The sequence below is a fragment of the Schistocerca serialis genome, chromosome 3 (genome assembly GCF_023864345.2).
Source record: "Schistocerca serialis cubense isolate TAMUIC-IGC-003099 chromosome 3, iqSchSeri2.2, whole genome shotgun sequence".
NCBI lineage: Eukaryota > Metazoa > Arthropoda > Insecta > Orthoptera > Acrididae > Schistocerca > Schistocerca serialis.
Window position 1 is genome coordinate 355,365,865 of NC_064640.1, and position 16,414 is coordinate 355,382,278.

Consider the following 16,414-nt stretch of genomic DNA (forward strand, 5'->3'; position numbering starts at 1 on the left):
GCAGAATGGCAGGGCGACCACGGAAGTCGCAGGCCAGTTGCCCACATTCTGGCCGCAACACTGTCTTGGGGTACGTGTTTAGAAGCAATGCCCCGGCACTATTGGACACCAAACCTGTATAGATACCCATTATTTCCAGTAGAGATAATCGGAGTCTCGCAGCACCTACTACGGCTGTAGGTTGATATCAGGCAACAGGGTGACATGGTCGACGAGCCGACTACTGGCTCTAAGTCTACTCCCGTGAAGTTGGCACCTTCCACTGGTGGACCACCTCGGGTTCACTTCGGCAGTAGCTGGATTTCTGCCTCGGAGGTCAGCCGTTCGTGACCGGAGTTGTACAGCCGACATCAGCCTGTACTTGCGCTGTACGCCTCCGCTAGGAATGGCGAACACTACCGATGTGAGCTGTCATCCGCTACAAGAACCATGGCGGACTACCCTGTCTACAGGCGCGCCCTGTGGTCAATGAAGGAAAATTACGAGAATAAAAACATAGACACAAAATTTTGTATAGTTGTATGAGGAAGTGTCATGAACGACATACTATAAATCCCCACCAGTTGGGTGTGAGCGTGGTGGTTGGGGGGGGGGGGGGAGGGGGTTAAATGTAACTTTTTTTAGGTTTTGTTTGAATGACTCAAAAACCATAGCTTCTAGCAAGACTGTTTCCCAGTAAAAAATTAAAATAAAAAACGTACTATTCGTATTTCCTCTACGACCAATAGTTTCGGCGTTGCTGAGGGATGGAAAACCCGCAGTTTATTAAAAGTAGTGTTCTGATGGTATCAAATTAATGCCTGTTGTTAGATGAAGTAGATTAAGATGAAATGTTAAATGTCTGTACCACGTATAAGTATCTTAGAGCCTACTGAGGCATAAATTATACTCGAGTGTGTAACAGGGTGGAGAGGGTGAAGATAGAAGTGCGAGGGAAGATAGTTCGCCAGACTGTGGTCATGGCATTCCCTCCTGAAGACAGAACAGGTGATTTCCACTCGCTACATCACAAGAAGCAACTACTGGGTGTTTCACAAACTTATTTAGACCCTCTGCAGCCCGCCATACTAATCACTGGCAAAGCGTAAGCGTTTCTGCGTTAGTATTAGTGGCACAGTAACTCATAACTGTATCCCATGTAGTGCAACACACTTTTGTGGAAAATAAACACACCATCCTGTGGAGGGCAATTGTAGTATAACGTTGTGAAACACCCTATAGTTGCTTCTTGGGAGGTGGCGAGTTACATAGAGTGGTGGGAAGTCACCACTCGCTCTTCGTTTTGCAGACATAAGAAGGAGAGAAGTGCATGACTACAATTCGGCAGCCTACTTCCCTTGCACTTCTGTCCTCTACCTATGCCTCCCCACTCTCTTACACCCATAGAACACAATTTATCCCTTATTGCATCGCTACTGCACTTAAACGTTGGACACAAATTTAATATTTTTGTTCTTACCCCACCTTATTTAACAGTAAACAGTAATTTTTTACCATGAAAACAGTATTTTTAATAATCTTCAGCTTTTCCATCCCCTGCAACGCCGAAAATGTTAGCTCTAAAGAAAAAACATATAATACCGTTTTTGTACGAAATTTAATGTAGTTTCAATTTGTACTGGGAATAATTTTCGCTAGAAGCTGCGGTTTATGAATTATTCGAGAAAAACTTAATAAAGTGACCTTTAAATGCCCCCCCACCCCCACCCTTACACGCCATTAATGTGGAGTTTTAGTACGTTGTCGTGAAACTCCTACCACCGTAAAAAATTGCGTCTACTTCACCTTGTTTGGTCTTCATTGTCTGGGCTACTGCCCTGACCTGCAGAGACGGTGTACGAGCTGCCGCAGGTTAACAGAGTCAGTCCTGCTCTGCTGTTGACGTTAAGCCGGCTGCTGATCGGCCACAGTATCAGTAACCGCCGGCAACTGTCGTCACACGACAAGCGGGTGTAACTGTTACGGAGCAACGCTAGGAGTGTTGTAACTTTTCTAATAAAATGAGTGAGTGTTAATGCTGTTTTCTTGGTCGACCACCGGTCAACAGCCTGGCTCAACCCACCACCTCGTCTCAACCCTGCTACTGTAGATGTCATCAACCTCGGGCCTCTACATTTGCGTGTCTGAAGCAACTCCGATACGGCTATCGGCAGCCCGACCCAGCATCTCATACCGGCTGCAGCAGTTAGCAGGAATAATTACAGTGGACTAACTGTTTTGTTTAGTTCTTCTACTTTAGCGTGCAGAGGATTTCTAAGCGGGAGTGTTATCGGAACTTTAGAGTAGTGTTTATGAGGTCGGAAGAACGGCTGATTTGTCAAAATTTCGTGGCAATTTCAGGGAGCACTCTTTATGACCAATAAGGTGCTTGTAGTGCAAACTATTAGGGCACAGTGTGTGTACCATGTACTGAGTCACTACTGTATCAATAGAGCATTTTAGGTGCCGACGTTATGACGATGGTGCTAGGCAGTGTAGGGAATTGAAGTCTCATGATTATGCGTAAGATGTAAGATAGTATTGTAGATTTGCGAGAGTCCACCTCCGTAGTTGAGTGGTCAACGCGGCTGACTGCCAGCTGGAGGACCCGTGTTCGACTCCTGGCACTGCCAGGATTTTTTCCTTGCAGGGAGGTTACGGGGTGCACTCAGCCTCACGTGGGTCAATTGAGGATCTACGCGACCGATTAGCAGCTATTCCAAGATCAGGAAATCCGACAACGACCGGGAGAGCGGAGGGATTAGCACATGCCCCTCCATCTCGCATCCAGTGACACCATTGGCAGAGGATGACACGGCGATGGGTCGGGCACGATTGGGCCAGAAGGCGGAACTTTATCTTACCTTAATCGATGATTGTGAGAGGATATTGTCCTGATGTTGTTGCTGTTTTGGCTGATTTGGGGAAGGGGACCAAACAGCGAGGTCATCGTCCCATCGGGTTAGGAAAGGATGGAAAGGAAGTTGGCCGTACCCTTCCAAAGGAGCTATCCCGGCATTTGCTTGAAGCGATTTATAGAAATCACGGAAAACCTAAATCAGGATGGTCGGAAACAGATTTGAACCGTTGTCCTCCCGAATGCGAGTCCAGTGTGTTAAGCACTGCACCATGTCACTCGGTGTGTTGCTGTTTTATTATACTTAATTGTGTATTGGGGTCAGTGACAGAGTCCAGGACGCATGGTATTTCCGGGCGGGAGGTGATTCGTACGTTAATAAATCAGGTAAAGCAGTTAACAATGGACTTGGCAGAGACGTATAGGCAAATGGTTGATGTGAAAGAAGATGGGCTATCGTCCAGTTTATCTACTACATCGGTGGATTCAGCCGCCGCTAATTTGATTTCTCCCTTTTCTGGCAAACCAACTGACGATGTGTTGTCCTTCTTGGGCCGGCCGGAGTGGCCGTGCGGTTCTAGTCGCTACAGTCTGGAACCGCGCGACTGCTACGGTCGCAGGTTCGAATCCTGCCTCGCGCATGGATGTGTGTGATGTCCTTAGGTTAGTTAGGTTTAAGTAGTTCTAAGTTCTAGGGGACTGATGACCTGAGATGTTAAGTCCCATAGTGCTCAGAGCCATTTGAACCATCTTTTGTCCTTCTTGGGTGGTTTGGAGGCAGTAGCAAAGATTGGCGTTTACACAGATGATTAGCTATTACAAATGGCTTAGTTGCGGCTGGCAGAGGACGCAAAAGCGTTTGATAGGTATAACTGGGAGTTGAAGAAGTACTGTCTTCTGAGCGGTTTGAACAGTGGATCAATAAACGCTGTAGAAAACAGAATAGCGCGAGGTTTTTACGGAAACAGTTGAGTGGAACGTCGGGGAAGCACAATGATTCAGTCGAAAGTTTCAGCGATGGGATAATAAAAGTCAATTGGCATACTTACGAATTAATGGGAAGAGATGAAGCAAATAAGATTATCTTCCAGGACGAGGAGCATAAAGGTCCAGACGCTTTCCTCAGAGGTCTGCCGTCCGATGTGTATAAAAGCGTTCTGTGATGTAGCCCGAAAGACATTAACGCTGCCGTTAGGTTAGCTACGGATCAGGAGATAGATATAGCGACAGGGGTATGCAATAGGCGAGTCATTTTGTCTGCTGACGTGCGATCCTACAGGTGTGGGCGCTCAGGGCACGTCCAGAGGCAGTGCCGTCAGTCACAACGTGAGAACTGTCGTGTGGTTGGGCACCACGGGAAGAACTGTACAAGCAAGGGGCGGAATGGACGGGGGCGAAATGTTCAAGCGTTAAAAGCAAACGGGAACCCCATTCAATATCAGTGCTGCAGAACGTATGTGGAGGCGGAAAGTGGCGTTGTGGGAGTGGTAAGCGACTAGGGGCGTACATTTTATTGGGGACAGGGGCGCATGTGTCAGTGGCAAATCTTCACCTCGTTGGTAGGAAACAATTAAACGCCCTTCACTATAGTTTGCAGGGGGTAGGAGACGGTGACGAAGTAACTGGTTTCAGCAATATTATGTTTTAGGTGGGGGCAGAATGAGTTCATGAGTGCGTCGAATAGCTGTATAATGTAACTAAAGGTTGCTACGCAATTCTGAGTCTAGATTTTTTGCTCCACTGAACTTCTGTGACATATGGTGGACGTCAAGGTGACCATGTTCCAATTGGGATAAACTGCCACCAGCGAAATGCTATCGCAAGGTTCATCTACAAACCATTTTAACGACGGACAAAATCACTAAGGCTTAATACGTATGATATCTTCATCTATAACTAGATACATACCCCACAAGCCACCGTATGGTGCATGTCGAAAGGTAAAACATACAACATACCACTGATAGTCACCTCCTTTCCCGTTCCAGTAGCAAGCAGATCGAGGGAGAAACGACTGTCTGTAAGCCTCCTTACTAGTCCTACTTTCTGGTCCTTAGGCGAAATGTACGTTGGCGACTATGAAATCGTTCAGCAGTCAGCCTCAGAAGCTGATTCTTTAAATTTCCTCAGTATGGCATACGTCGCGAAATGAACGTCATCTTCCCTCAAAGGATTCCCATTTGAGTTCACGAAGCATCTCTGTGCTACTTGCTTGCTGATCGAACCTACTGGTAACGAATCTAGCAGCAAGGCTCTGAATTGCTTCAGTGTCTTCCATTAATACGACCTGGTGTGGATCCCAAACACTCTAGCAGTACTTAAAAATGGGTTGAACTAGTGCTCCACACACAGTCTCCTCTACAGGTGAAAAATTCTGCGATGAAACGAAGTCGACCTCTCGTCCTCCCTACTCCCAATCTGACGTTCTCGTTCCATTTCATGTCGCTTTGCAACGTTACACCTCGATATTTAATTCATATGGAGTGGCGAGCAGCACTACTAATTCTGTATTCGGAAGTCACAGGATTATTTTTCCTGCTCATCAACATTAACTTACATTTTTCTTCATTTAAAGCTAGTTGCCATTCATCACACCAACTAAAAATTCTGTGTAAATCATCCTGTTTCCTCCTATAGTCACTCAACGAGACACCATTCCGTACATCACAGCTTCATCAGCAAACAGCCTTAAATGGCTACTCACCCTGCCCGTCAGATCATTTATAGAATAAGAGCGGTCCTATCACACTTCCCTTAGGCACCCCTGACGATACTCTTGTTTCTGATGAACATTCACAGCCGAAGACAACTCACTGGGTTCTATTTCTTAAGAAGTCTTCTAGCCAGTCACACAACTGGAAACCTATTCCGTGTGATTGTACCTTCATTAGCAGTCTGCAGTGGGGCACCGGCTCAAACGCTTACCGGAAATCGAGGAATATGGAATCTGCCTGTTGCCCTTCATCTATGCTCAGCACGTGAAAAAAGGGCAATCCGTGCAACGAACTGAGGATATGTTAAAGAATTCTGCAGCAAATCGATGTTGAGGATAGTGGTCTGTAATTATGTGGGTCCGTACTTTTGCTTTTCTTGTATATAGGAGTCAACTGCGCTTTTTTCCAGTCGCTTGGAACTTTGCGCTGTGCGAGAGATTCGCGGAAAATGCAAGCTAAGTAAGGGACCAGTGCCGCAGAGCACTCTCCCCGAAACCGAATTGGGATTCTATCTGGACCTGGCAACTTACTCGTTTGCAACTCTTTCAGTTATTCCCTACGCCAAGGATGTCTATTTCTATGCGTTCCATGCGGGAGTCTGTGCGACAGTCGAACGACGGTATATTTGTACCATCGTCCAGCGTGAATGATTTCTTAAACGCGAAATAAAAAACTTCACCTTTCCGTTTACTGTCTTTTATTGCCAACCCAGACTGGTCGACGAGTGACAGCATAGAAGCCTTCCATCCGCCTAGTGATTTTACATATTATCAGCAGTTTCCGGGGTTCTTGGCAAGATCTTTCGCTATGGTACGACGGTGGAAATTTTTGTATGCTTCGCGTATCCATCTTCTAACGGACGCACGAAGTTCTACTAATTTTTACCTGTCGATCGCTGGGCGTTCTTTTTTGAATCGAGAGTGCAACACTCTCTGCTTTCTCAACATTTTTCAAATTTTATTATTATCTGCGGTAGAACTTTTCGATTATTAATGCACTTACTTAGCACATACGTCTCCAGAGCGCGATTTACATTTACTTTGAATGCGAACATTAGATTAGGCTTTGCAATGACTTATTGATACCGAATAAAAAGAACATACATCAAAAGAGAAACAAATATCACTTTGTACTTCGAAATAGTGTTTCTGTTTTTCCTGTGTGTTTTTTGCACCTATCAGTTCTAGACACCATCTTCGTTTACAAAGTGGGAGAATTTATATGTCATGTGTTACGACAGACAAAGTAGCTTGTAACCAATAACTGAAATTGTCGAGTTTTAATCACAGTCAGTTTGATGTAACATGGTAAGATAGATATGTCAAAGCAGTTTTTAGTATTCCCATAGGGAAGTGGGGTAGATGCAGTATGAACTACACTTGAACTTGACAGTCAACAAATTGTAACTAAGGTTATTGGTGTTAGAATACTGTAACTATTTTGATGTACTTGTAAATTTTGAGTTTTAATGTGTATTGGTTGAACCCACTAATAAGTATGTTATGTGACACAGAAACCAAACAGCCTGTGCAAACTGTATGAGATGGATGAGAACCACGAGCGACGCATGTGGCTTGACAAACTGCTGCAGTTCATGGAGGAGCGTGGAACACCTATCTCAGCATGTCCCACCATCTCCAAGAATCCTCTCGATCTCTATCGGTTGTATGCTTACGTCAAGGAAAGAGGGGGCTTCATGGAGGTATGCAAGGTGCAGTGTTTTGTTCCATGGTAGTTTCATAGACATACTAACTAGATGTACTGTAAATAGATTTTCCTACTAACATATTTTTTAAGAATATTTTGTGATTGGAATTTAATGTGTTTCAATAAATAATAGAGCCATTGTGCAAGTGTTAAGTTTTTTTCTGTGCGTTTGATAAGGAAAGAGAAATAACTGTTGCTTAAAAGAGGGTCAGTCAAAAAGAAATGCTTCTTGTGTGTGTGTGTGTGTGTGTGTGTGTGTGTGTGTGTGTGTGTGTGTTTGTGTGTGTGTGTGTGTGTGTGTCAAAGATTTCAAATGCAACTACATAGATTGGAAAGCACACATTGACAATTAATCTACGACTTTTGAATATAATCTGTCCATTTCCATGGGTTTGGTCCATCTTTTTAACAAGGGCACGTAATCTGGATTGATAAAATGCACAGTCCTGCTTCTGAAACCGTTGACACACTGATGTTTTCATGGCCTCCTCATCTTCAAAGTGAATCCCATGAAGAGCTGCTGTTAGTGGCCCGAACAGGTGGAAGCTTAATGATGCCAGGCCAGGGCTATATGAGGGATGAGGCAAAACTTCCTACCCAGTTTTCACAATCTCTTTAGTGATGTAATGACTGATGTGTGGTCTTGCATTGTCGTTCAGAACAACAGCATCCACCATAGCTTATGTTGTGCAAACTCACTGTAGATGTGCTTTAAGCTATTTGAGGGGTCTGACATGGTTGACAGAATTAATTGTGCACCTCTGCTCCAAAAAATCAACAATAATCTTGCCCCCAGCATTCCAGAATACTGTAGCTATAATGTTAGCTGCCAGGCACGAAGTTTTGAACTTTTTCTTCTTCAGTGAGTTCCTTTGATGCCATTCCATTGACTACCTCTTTGAGTATGCTTCAGAAAAATAACCCATGTGTGGTCTCCAATCACAAATTTTCCCAAAACTCCTCTCCCTCCAAACAGAAGGGCTGCAAGAGTTGGCAGGAAATTGTTTTTCTTGGCCTTTTATTCTGCTTGGTTAACCATTCGTCAGGTGCAGTTCTGAGACTCCTGTGTTCAGGCACAATGAGCGTAACAGGCAGAGATTTTGAAATCAGCTATTATTTCATATTTTCAACTTTAGTAACCTAAATGTGGTAGGTGGCTTTCATGGGAAAGTGTAGTAACACAACATATGAAAATGGATGCTGAAAAAACATTTTATTAAACGCAGAAGAAACAGAATATAAATGACCGAACTTTTGAATCCACCACTGAACAGTAACAGTTTTCAGCACATAAATTTTATCAAACAATAAATTTATGAAAAAAACTACCATTTTAAGTCACTGTTTTGATGCTGGTGCCTTTCAACTTCTCTCACAATTACCAGAGGAAATACATCGGTGCACAGATAAGCAAAGTTGGCAGACTATATTTGTGACAGTTTTTACATTCATAGTTTGATATCCTTCTGCGACCCATTTCTGTAGTGCAGGTGATGCATCTACGTATATTGGGATGTGGGAGAGGAGGTGATTTCTGTGTCTTTTTTGTGAATAAATCTTTTGAGTGAGCTTCGCAAGCTGGAGGGGATTCTAATCTTTTTCATACTTCCTTTGTGTAGCTCTCCAAGCACAAGTTGATGTGCCAGAGATTTTAGGTACACTCTTCTCTGCAATTTCTCCAATTGACTTTCAAGGTACATAACCTGGGAGTTGAGACCACCTACATTCAACATTGTGAATAAAAAACGATCACTGGCCAGCGCTTTGTGTTTCTGCTAATTTAATAAGTAACACACATTTGATATGCACTATCAATGCCACCGTCTGTTGAATTCTAGAAAGTGACTAGCTCTGTTTTTTTTTCCATTTCTCCAGATTCAGGACCAGTGACATCATCATTGTGAAGCAAATGTACAAGAATCTAATTTTTTGTTATGGCGCAGTGTGTAGGAAACGAAAACCTTCCCATCATTAAAGCCAAACATACTGCTGTATTGTGTGTTCCCTTTTATGTTAAGAAAATCTGGTGGCAGTTGTCTTTCATTTTTTCAGACAGTTCCAACATACGACAGCTTTTTTGTCTTCAAATAGTCAAAAGATGAGAATCTGAATACCAGTTATCAGCAGTGATATTTTGGCTAGATCCAAATATGGGCTTAACCATTCTCTTGACAACTCCAGTAGGTTTGTTGCTGACACAGAAACCACTTCCAGACTGTAGTCCAATTTAGATCTCCATGTTCACTGTGTATATCATTTTAGCGTCAAGAAGACCAAAATGTTTTATTCCATATTTGTTAGGTTTTGAGGGTATATACTGCCAAGAAACGACATAAACCATGTAAACCAGGAAGCATTTCATCTGTTGTGATGCTATCCTCAGGACAATAGCTCTTCTGACAATTTTTCATGAACTCTTCGAAAACTTCATGAATAGGAGCTAGCTGCTCAAGTTCCTTCTGTTGGGCTCTGGTAATTCAGGTGTCAAAATGAAGCCAACATATCAGACTGTTAAACTGTTTGATATTCATCACAAGACTTAATTTTTCAGTCTGTCACCTTCAGTCTCCCAAAGTTCCTCCAGACTTTGACCATTCCCTCCGTATGCACCTGCTGGGTACAACGAACCAATAAATGCTATTAGGTCAATTACATCTGTGGATCTGATGTCTCTCTCACTAGTGAAATGATCCTTGATAGTGTCAGTGTATTGATTTGCATATGTGATAATGGTGGCAAGGATATCATCGGCTAATAAATTATTCCAACACTCAACTGCACTTGTAGCATTCTAAGCATTTCCTATGACTCCAGGGAGGTGAGTGGTGATGATGTAAGATCCCGTTACGATGTCTTTCCTCAGGTGCCTTTTTGGCCCACATGGTCTTCTTATCTCTTCCCAAATAAAAGTTCCTTGTTTTGTTGTCTCTTCTTTCTTCATCTTGAGCAGTATCCTCACCATCTCGCTGCTTTAAAGAATCACCTTCACATTCTTCCATCTCATCTTGTGAATCAATGTCACTTTCATCACCAAGATCCTCAGACAGTATGGAGTCTTCCTCATCATTGTACATCAGCAAATCCTGTATTTCTTCGAGATGACAGGGGTTAGACAATTTGTAATAATTCTGAGCTGTATCTTTGAAGAATCTAGAGTCTAAAAGAGAGAACTTGAGGATAATTATGTACTCAGTCGGAATGTGCCTGAAAGGCCAAGCTTACTGAACTGTATATTTTTACAAGATATTCACAAAATTCACATTACTCATCCATAAAGTGAGCAAAATAACAACTCTTAAAAAGAACCAAAAATACACACCTCCAAAAGCAAAGATGTATTAAAGTGCAATGAGCATGAGAGGCCACTAACGTCACATCTGCTCTCTACAAAGGTCACGCAAAAATTTGTGGAGGGTGTTGTAAACACTGCCTGAAGATAGGAAGGTACTAATGGCAGGCAAATCCCACGCTGACTTATTTGGGAGAGAGGGAACAAAAACATTTCAGTTGTGCCTGTCGGGCCAATTACGCCCGACAGAGTGCTAATATTCTTGATACTCGAGTCGCACAAAGCTTTGAGTATCACATTTGCAGAAAAAATCATCATCATCACAATGCCATTACTGTGGGAGGTAATGTAACACAAATCATCCACAGTCACCTGGTGATCACCATGAATAATGTCATCGACTCACTTCATGTTGGGTGGAGTCACCTGCTGCTCTGCTTTTCATGAGCCAATGATCTGTCTTCAGCGTTGTTACGCCGACAAACAGTGCTGGTATCCACTGTTCCATCACTTTACACATTTTTCTGTCTTTCATGAATGCCAATGGGCATTTTTACTTCTACATTTCAGGCTTCTATCACAGAACGCTGTTTAATACGAACATAGACTTTGACCACGTTGCAAGCAACTGCAGTACTGGCATCTGTTGATGCAGGAAGTTACCACTGCAGTAGATTAGAGAAGAAGCTTTGTAGAATAGTGCCAAATTCAAATTTTTAAATTAGTAAGCATTACTGAAGAAAAAAAAAGAGGCACTGCTTGTTGACTGATCCTCAAAAGATTTTTCCGTATACCATGAGAGGTGGCTTGCAGGGTGTAAATCTAAGTTTGGATGTGTTAGGTTATGCGTGTGCTTGATCAGTTACACCCTTCTTCAGTACGAGTGTGGGGATGAGGTAAGATATCACAAGGAGCCATGTAGCTTTACTATGTAATGAATTGTTCTCTTTCCTCTTAATCTGAAACATCCATTTCCTGTACTTTTATTGTAACCAGTTTTATGATAATTTGCAGTCTAATGTCTGCAATAAAGAAATCCTGTTTTGTTTGTAGTGGTTAGCAATAAGATAAAAAATGAGTTTTGACGTATCTGACTTGTTCTGCACCAAAATATTCCCCATCTTGTTCATCGCAGATATTGAAATTTATGAACTCGTAACAAAACAAAACAAAACAATACAATGCTTTACATTTTCTCTGTGTTTTTGTAGTTCATTAAACAGAGTAAGTAATTTGAAGACTGGTTACATTTCGTTAATCTTCAGCTTCACATACTGTGCTGGATAACCATTAGTAAAGAATTAATACAGTTCAGAATGAAGATAAAGAGGAGTGGCTGTTTGTCGTTTTAAGCCCTTCTTCAGTTGCTTCTTAATTGCTGAGCAGTATTTGCTCCTTTTTTTTTTTTGTCTCGGATATTGAGATAGTAGGATTTTGTGGTCATTTGTGTGTGTGTGTGTGTGTGTGGGGGGGGGGGGGGGTTGTCTGTGTGCAAGCTGTTTTCCATAAACAGTAGCAGTTAGTTTTTTACTGTGTGAAATTCGACCAGTGCACAACATATTTCTATTTCATGTGTGTTCCAATAATAAGTGAAAGTTAATGTTGACCACCTCCTGAATTTTATGAATTACTTTGGAAATTACTTCCATTACTTTGGAAATACAGATTACAAAGGAATAAGGCTCTCACCTAAACCACTGAAGGTGGTGAATTACCTTCAGTTTGAGATTATTGTGTATGTAGTAAATGTTAAAGCTGAACTTTGAAATTTATTAAAAATGAATGCACATTAAACAGTAATGTAGTTAAGATTAGCTATAAAATTTGATGTCATAAATAGATAGTTGCTAGTGTTTTCTATTATTTGTTAATATCTTTGAGTTCAGATCTGTCAGTAGCATAAAAAATATTTAAATAACAGTTACCTTAAAGGGAAATTTTTAATTGTTAACCTGTGGCATAAGAAAGCTCATTACTTACAATGATTCTTCACTAGCAACCTACCCCTGGTTTGCATGGGTAACACTAAGTATCTATGGTCAGACAACTTGTCTGGCACACTGGTAATGAATTATCTACACAAACCTTCCTCATCAATCGACCTATCTATTAGTGAAAGCTGTATCAGTATCTGTACACTATTTCCTGAGATTATCCTTCACATTCAGACAGAAAAACATGACAGGTGAATTTAATTCATAGTATGTATATTTTATAACAGCTATTTGTGTTTCAGCAAACACAGTTTTCTCATTTGTGTTTGATTACAAACTTAAATTCACAGGTCACAAAAAACAAAACCTGGAAAGACATTGCAGGGCTTTTAGGCATCGGAGCATCTTCAAGTGCTGCATATACACTTCGGAAGCATTACACGAAAAACCTTTTGGCCTTCGAATGTCACTTTCAGTGTGGAGGTATAGACCCACAACCAATTATAAATCAAGTGGAATCTACTTCGAAGAAGAAGATGACCAAGACATCATCAGTTCCATCTCCAGGTAGTCCATAACACGGTACTGTTGAAATCCTTACAGAAAATTTTAATTTTATGTACTTAATTGATTTGATTTGTGCCTCTACAAAGCTGCTCTGAAGTGATTACTGACATGGGCTCTACATTGCTTTTGGCCCTTAAACTATGTAGAATATTGTGATCACATGCCATCTGATGCAAAAGAGTGGACAGAGGAATTGCAAGTTCTACTCTTCTCTCTTTCAGAAAAGCTTGCAGAATCTTATAACTTATGTACTCATATCCTGTTCATAACATATTTTGTGTTAAAGTGAGTTGTTGAAAAAGGGCCAAAATGGCATATTTGGAAGTGAATCTGTAATAGAATATATTATCACAGTGAAGTGGGCAATGGACATTTTTCCATTGTAAGATAACGGCAACAAGTGACAGTAGCATCATTCACGCTTTTGGTGCTGGTGGTGTGAAGTAAAAAAGATTTTTATTAGTTGTTGATAATAGTATTGGTATGTGTTGATGCATGAAATAAGTATTATACAAGGGAATAAATTTTAACTCTTGTGCATTGCTAAAAAGCACAGTTAAAAATACACATTTATATGTTGTTGAGGCTGTGTACTGTCAGTACTTACTGGTGGTACACATTGTACAATATACGCATCAAATCGTATAACAAAATTGAAGATACTAGTCAGTGAGAAGCCATTAGCGTGTTTAATATTACTGGAGTTAAATTCCGTGAGGTAATGTATGATCCAGTCACATCAATGCAACCACCTGTGAGAAGCATGAACAACCACCTTTTGCAGTGTGGGTGGGCAGAGAGAGAGTCAGTGAGGTTCTGAAAGGAACCAACAGGGATGAAGAGCCATGCCAACTCCAGTGCCATGGCCAGCTGCACTGGGTTCCTAGGCTGTGGACGCATTACGCAGACAGGCCGATTGAGATAGTCCCAGGGATTCTTGATTGGATTTAACTGGTGAATTTGGTGGCCAGGGTAGTGTGGTAAATGCATCCTGGCACTCTTCAAAGCATGCAGCTACACTCAGAGTTGTATGACATGTTGCATTGTCATGCTGGTAGATGACTGTGCTGAGGAAAAAAAAACAAACTGTGTATTGGGGTGGACATGGTTCCCAAGGGTATTTGCATAGTTGTGGTGATCCATTGTACCATCCAGAATGACAAGATCATCAAGGGAATGCCACAAAAATGTACCCCAGACAATAACGCTCCCTCCTCTGGCCTGGGCCCTTCACTTTTAGACGTTTCACGCCATCCGTGCCAACTACCATCTGCATGATGAAGCGTAAAACATGATTCATCAGAAAAGGCCACCTGACACCATTCAGTAGACTTCCAGTAGTAGCATTGGTGTGCAAAATACAGCCTACTGTGAAGCCGCATGCACAGCAATGTATACTAAAAGGTTGTTGAGACACTGTTGGTAATCCCTTGGTTCATCAGAGCAGTCAGTTGCTCAGCAGTTGCAGATCTATTCAATCCTACACTTTCTACAACCATTGTTCACCTCTGTCATCTATGGCCTGTGTTGAACCACAGTTCCTTGGTGCCGGTTTTGAATAGCGCCATTTTGCTATGCATGGTATACTTTAACCACGGTGACGTGTGAACAATTTACAAACTTAGCCATTTCAGAATGCTTCCGCCATTGGCCTGAAAACCAATAAACATGCTCTTTTGGGAGTCAGATAAATTGCTCCATTTTCAAATTAGGACAATGACTGCACTGTTTCCCATGTGCCCCCTGACACACCTTATATACCCTCTGCTGCCATCTGCTGTCTGTGAGTGGTTACTGTATGTTGACATCGAACATAGGTGGTGGTCACATCACTGTAACTGGACTTGTGCATATTCAGTGTAAGGATTTTTAAATTGATCCTTCACAGAACAATTTAATTTCCTCTGAGTGAACATCAAATGTAGCACACATGTTCATCTAAATTGCTCAAAAAGAAAAAAAAAAGTTTCACATCACCCACATATCTGTGATCGTGTTCACTCGTAGATTCGAGGGGAACAGGGAGTAAAAGAATTAACATTATGAAAATAAAAATGGTAAATATTGTGAAATAAAATAACAACAAAATAAAGGCAATCTGTTTATAAACATACATTTTAGCTTTGTAAATGCACATTTTAGTGAGTGTGAATTAAAATCTGTTTCTGGATAACATTCAGTATGCAGTTGCTCCACTACGTGTATTATAACATACTTTGATCCTCCTTGACAAGCTGTCCGTAAGGTGGTAGCCACATTACAGCTCAGATTAGCCTCTCTCTGATGAGGTAGGAGATTCCTTCCTCAGTACTGCGCAATGTTCAAATTACCCTCAGTAGCAGTGAGAGGTGCCTGACATTTATACATGGTACCAGTCCACAGCGTGACTGAGCCACCTCCGCGCTGAACCTATCGGTTGGCATGCCCGAGATGTGTGTTGGTACCTGGTAGTCTCTACAATCTTCTGTGATGACAATTGTCAGGTGTCAGACAAATTCTGCATCTACTGGCAAAGAGATCCGAATGCTTTTGGTAGAAGTTTCATTCTAGATGATCCCTTACCAAACCTGTCAATGTACAGAGTTGATTTAAGGTCTACTGTTGTCAATAACATATGTCTAGAGATGAAACTGACTATACAGAGACAGTCATGTGGCATCTGGTTTGACACAGTTCTCTCAGTTGCCTTTGGAAAGTCATTAAGCAGCTCTCTTGCTTTCTCCTTGGATATACAGAGTGAGTCACTAACTATTGCCACCTGGAATAACTCTGGAAGAATGAGAGTAGCTGAAAAGTTTGTGGGACAAATGTTGCATGGGACAACGGGGGCCATGATATGGCATTAGTTTTTTGTTTCTAGGTGGGGTGCTTCAGAGATATGAAGGTCAACTTTGTTTCTTTAAATGGGACGCTATAGATTGGTACTTATTTTCTGATAGTGGCTATCGAGACGAATCCAATGATGTGTAACACTATGGCCTTTGAAGTTCAACAAAGGTCAAAAAGGTGGCATGAACATCGATTTACAGAATGTGTTTGAAGTGATGACCATTTGTATCAGTGCAGTGCTGCAATCTTATCATCATGGATTTGGTGGTATTCCTTATCACTTTGGCACTGATTGAAACACAAGCTCTGACAATTCTCTCTTGTATATCGTGCAAATAATAAATATTCACCGAATATGCGTATCCATCTAATGTACCATTGACATGTAAACACCATTCGACGGTTTCACAATAAAACACTAACAGAAACTGTAATACTAGTAATGTCAAATCAAGCGAATGTTAATGATGTATTCCTTCGAAGAACAAATCGATATGCTTCTCATTTACAGAGAATGCCAACGAAATTCAGTGAGAGC

General features: G+C 41.7%; 1 protein-coding gene across 1 annotated transcript in view; it reads left to right on the forward strand.

Moving 5' to 3' along the window:
• The first annotated feature begins 204 nt into the window (after nucleotides 1-204).
• Nucleotides 205-16,414, forward strand: part of LOC126470830 (trithorax group protein osa-like) — a 62,302-nt gene continuing 46,092 nt past the window's right edge. The window contains 3 exon segments of the mRNA XM_050098845.1: nucleotides 205-315; nucleotides 7,064-7,261; nucleotides 12,831-13,047. Of these exon segments, the coding sequence (XP_049954802.1) occupies nucleotides 205-315; nucleotides 7,064-7,261; nucleotides 12,831-13,047 (526 nt within the window).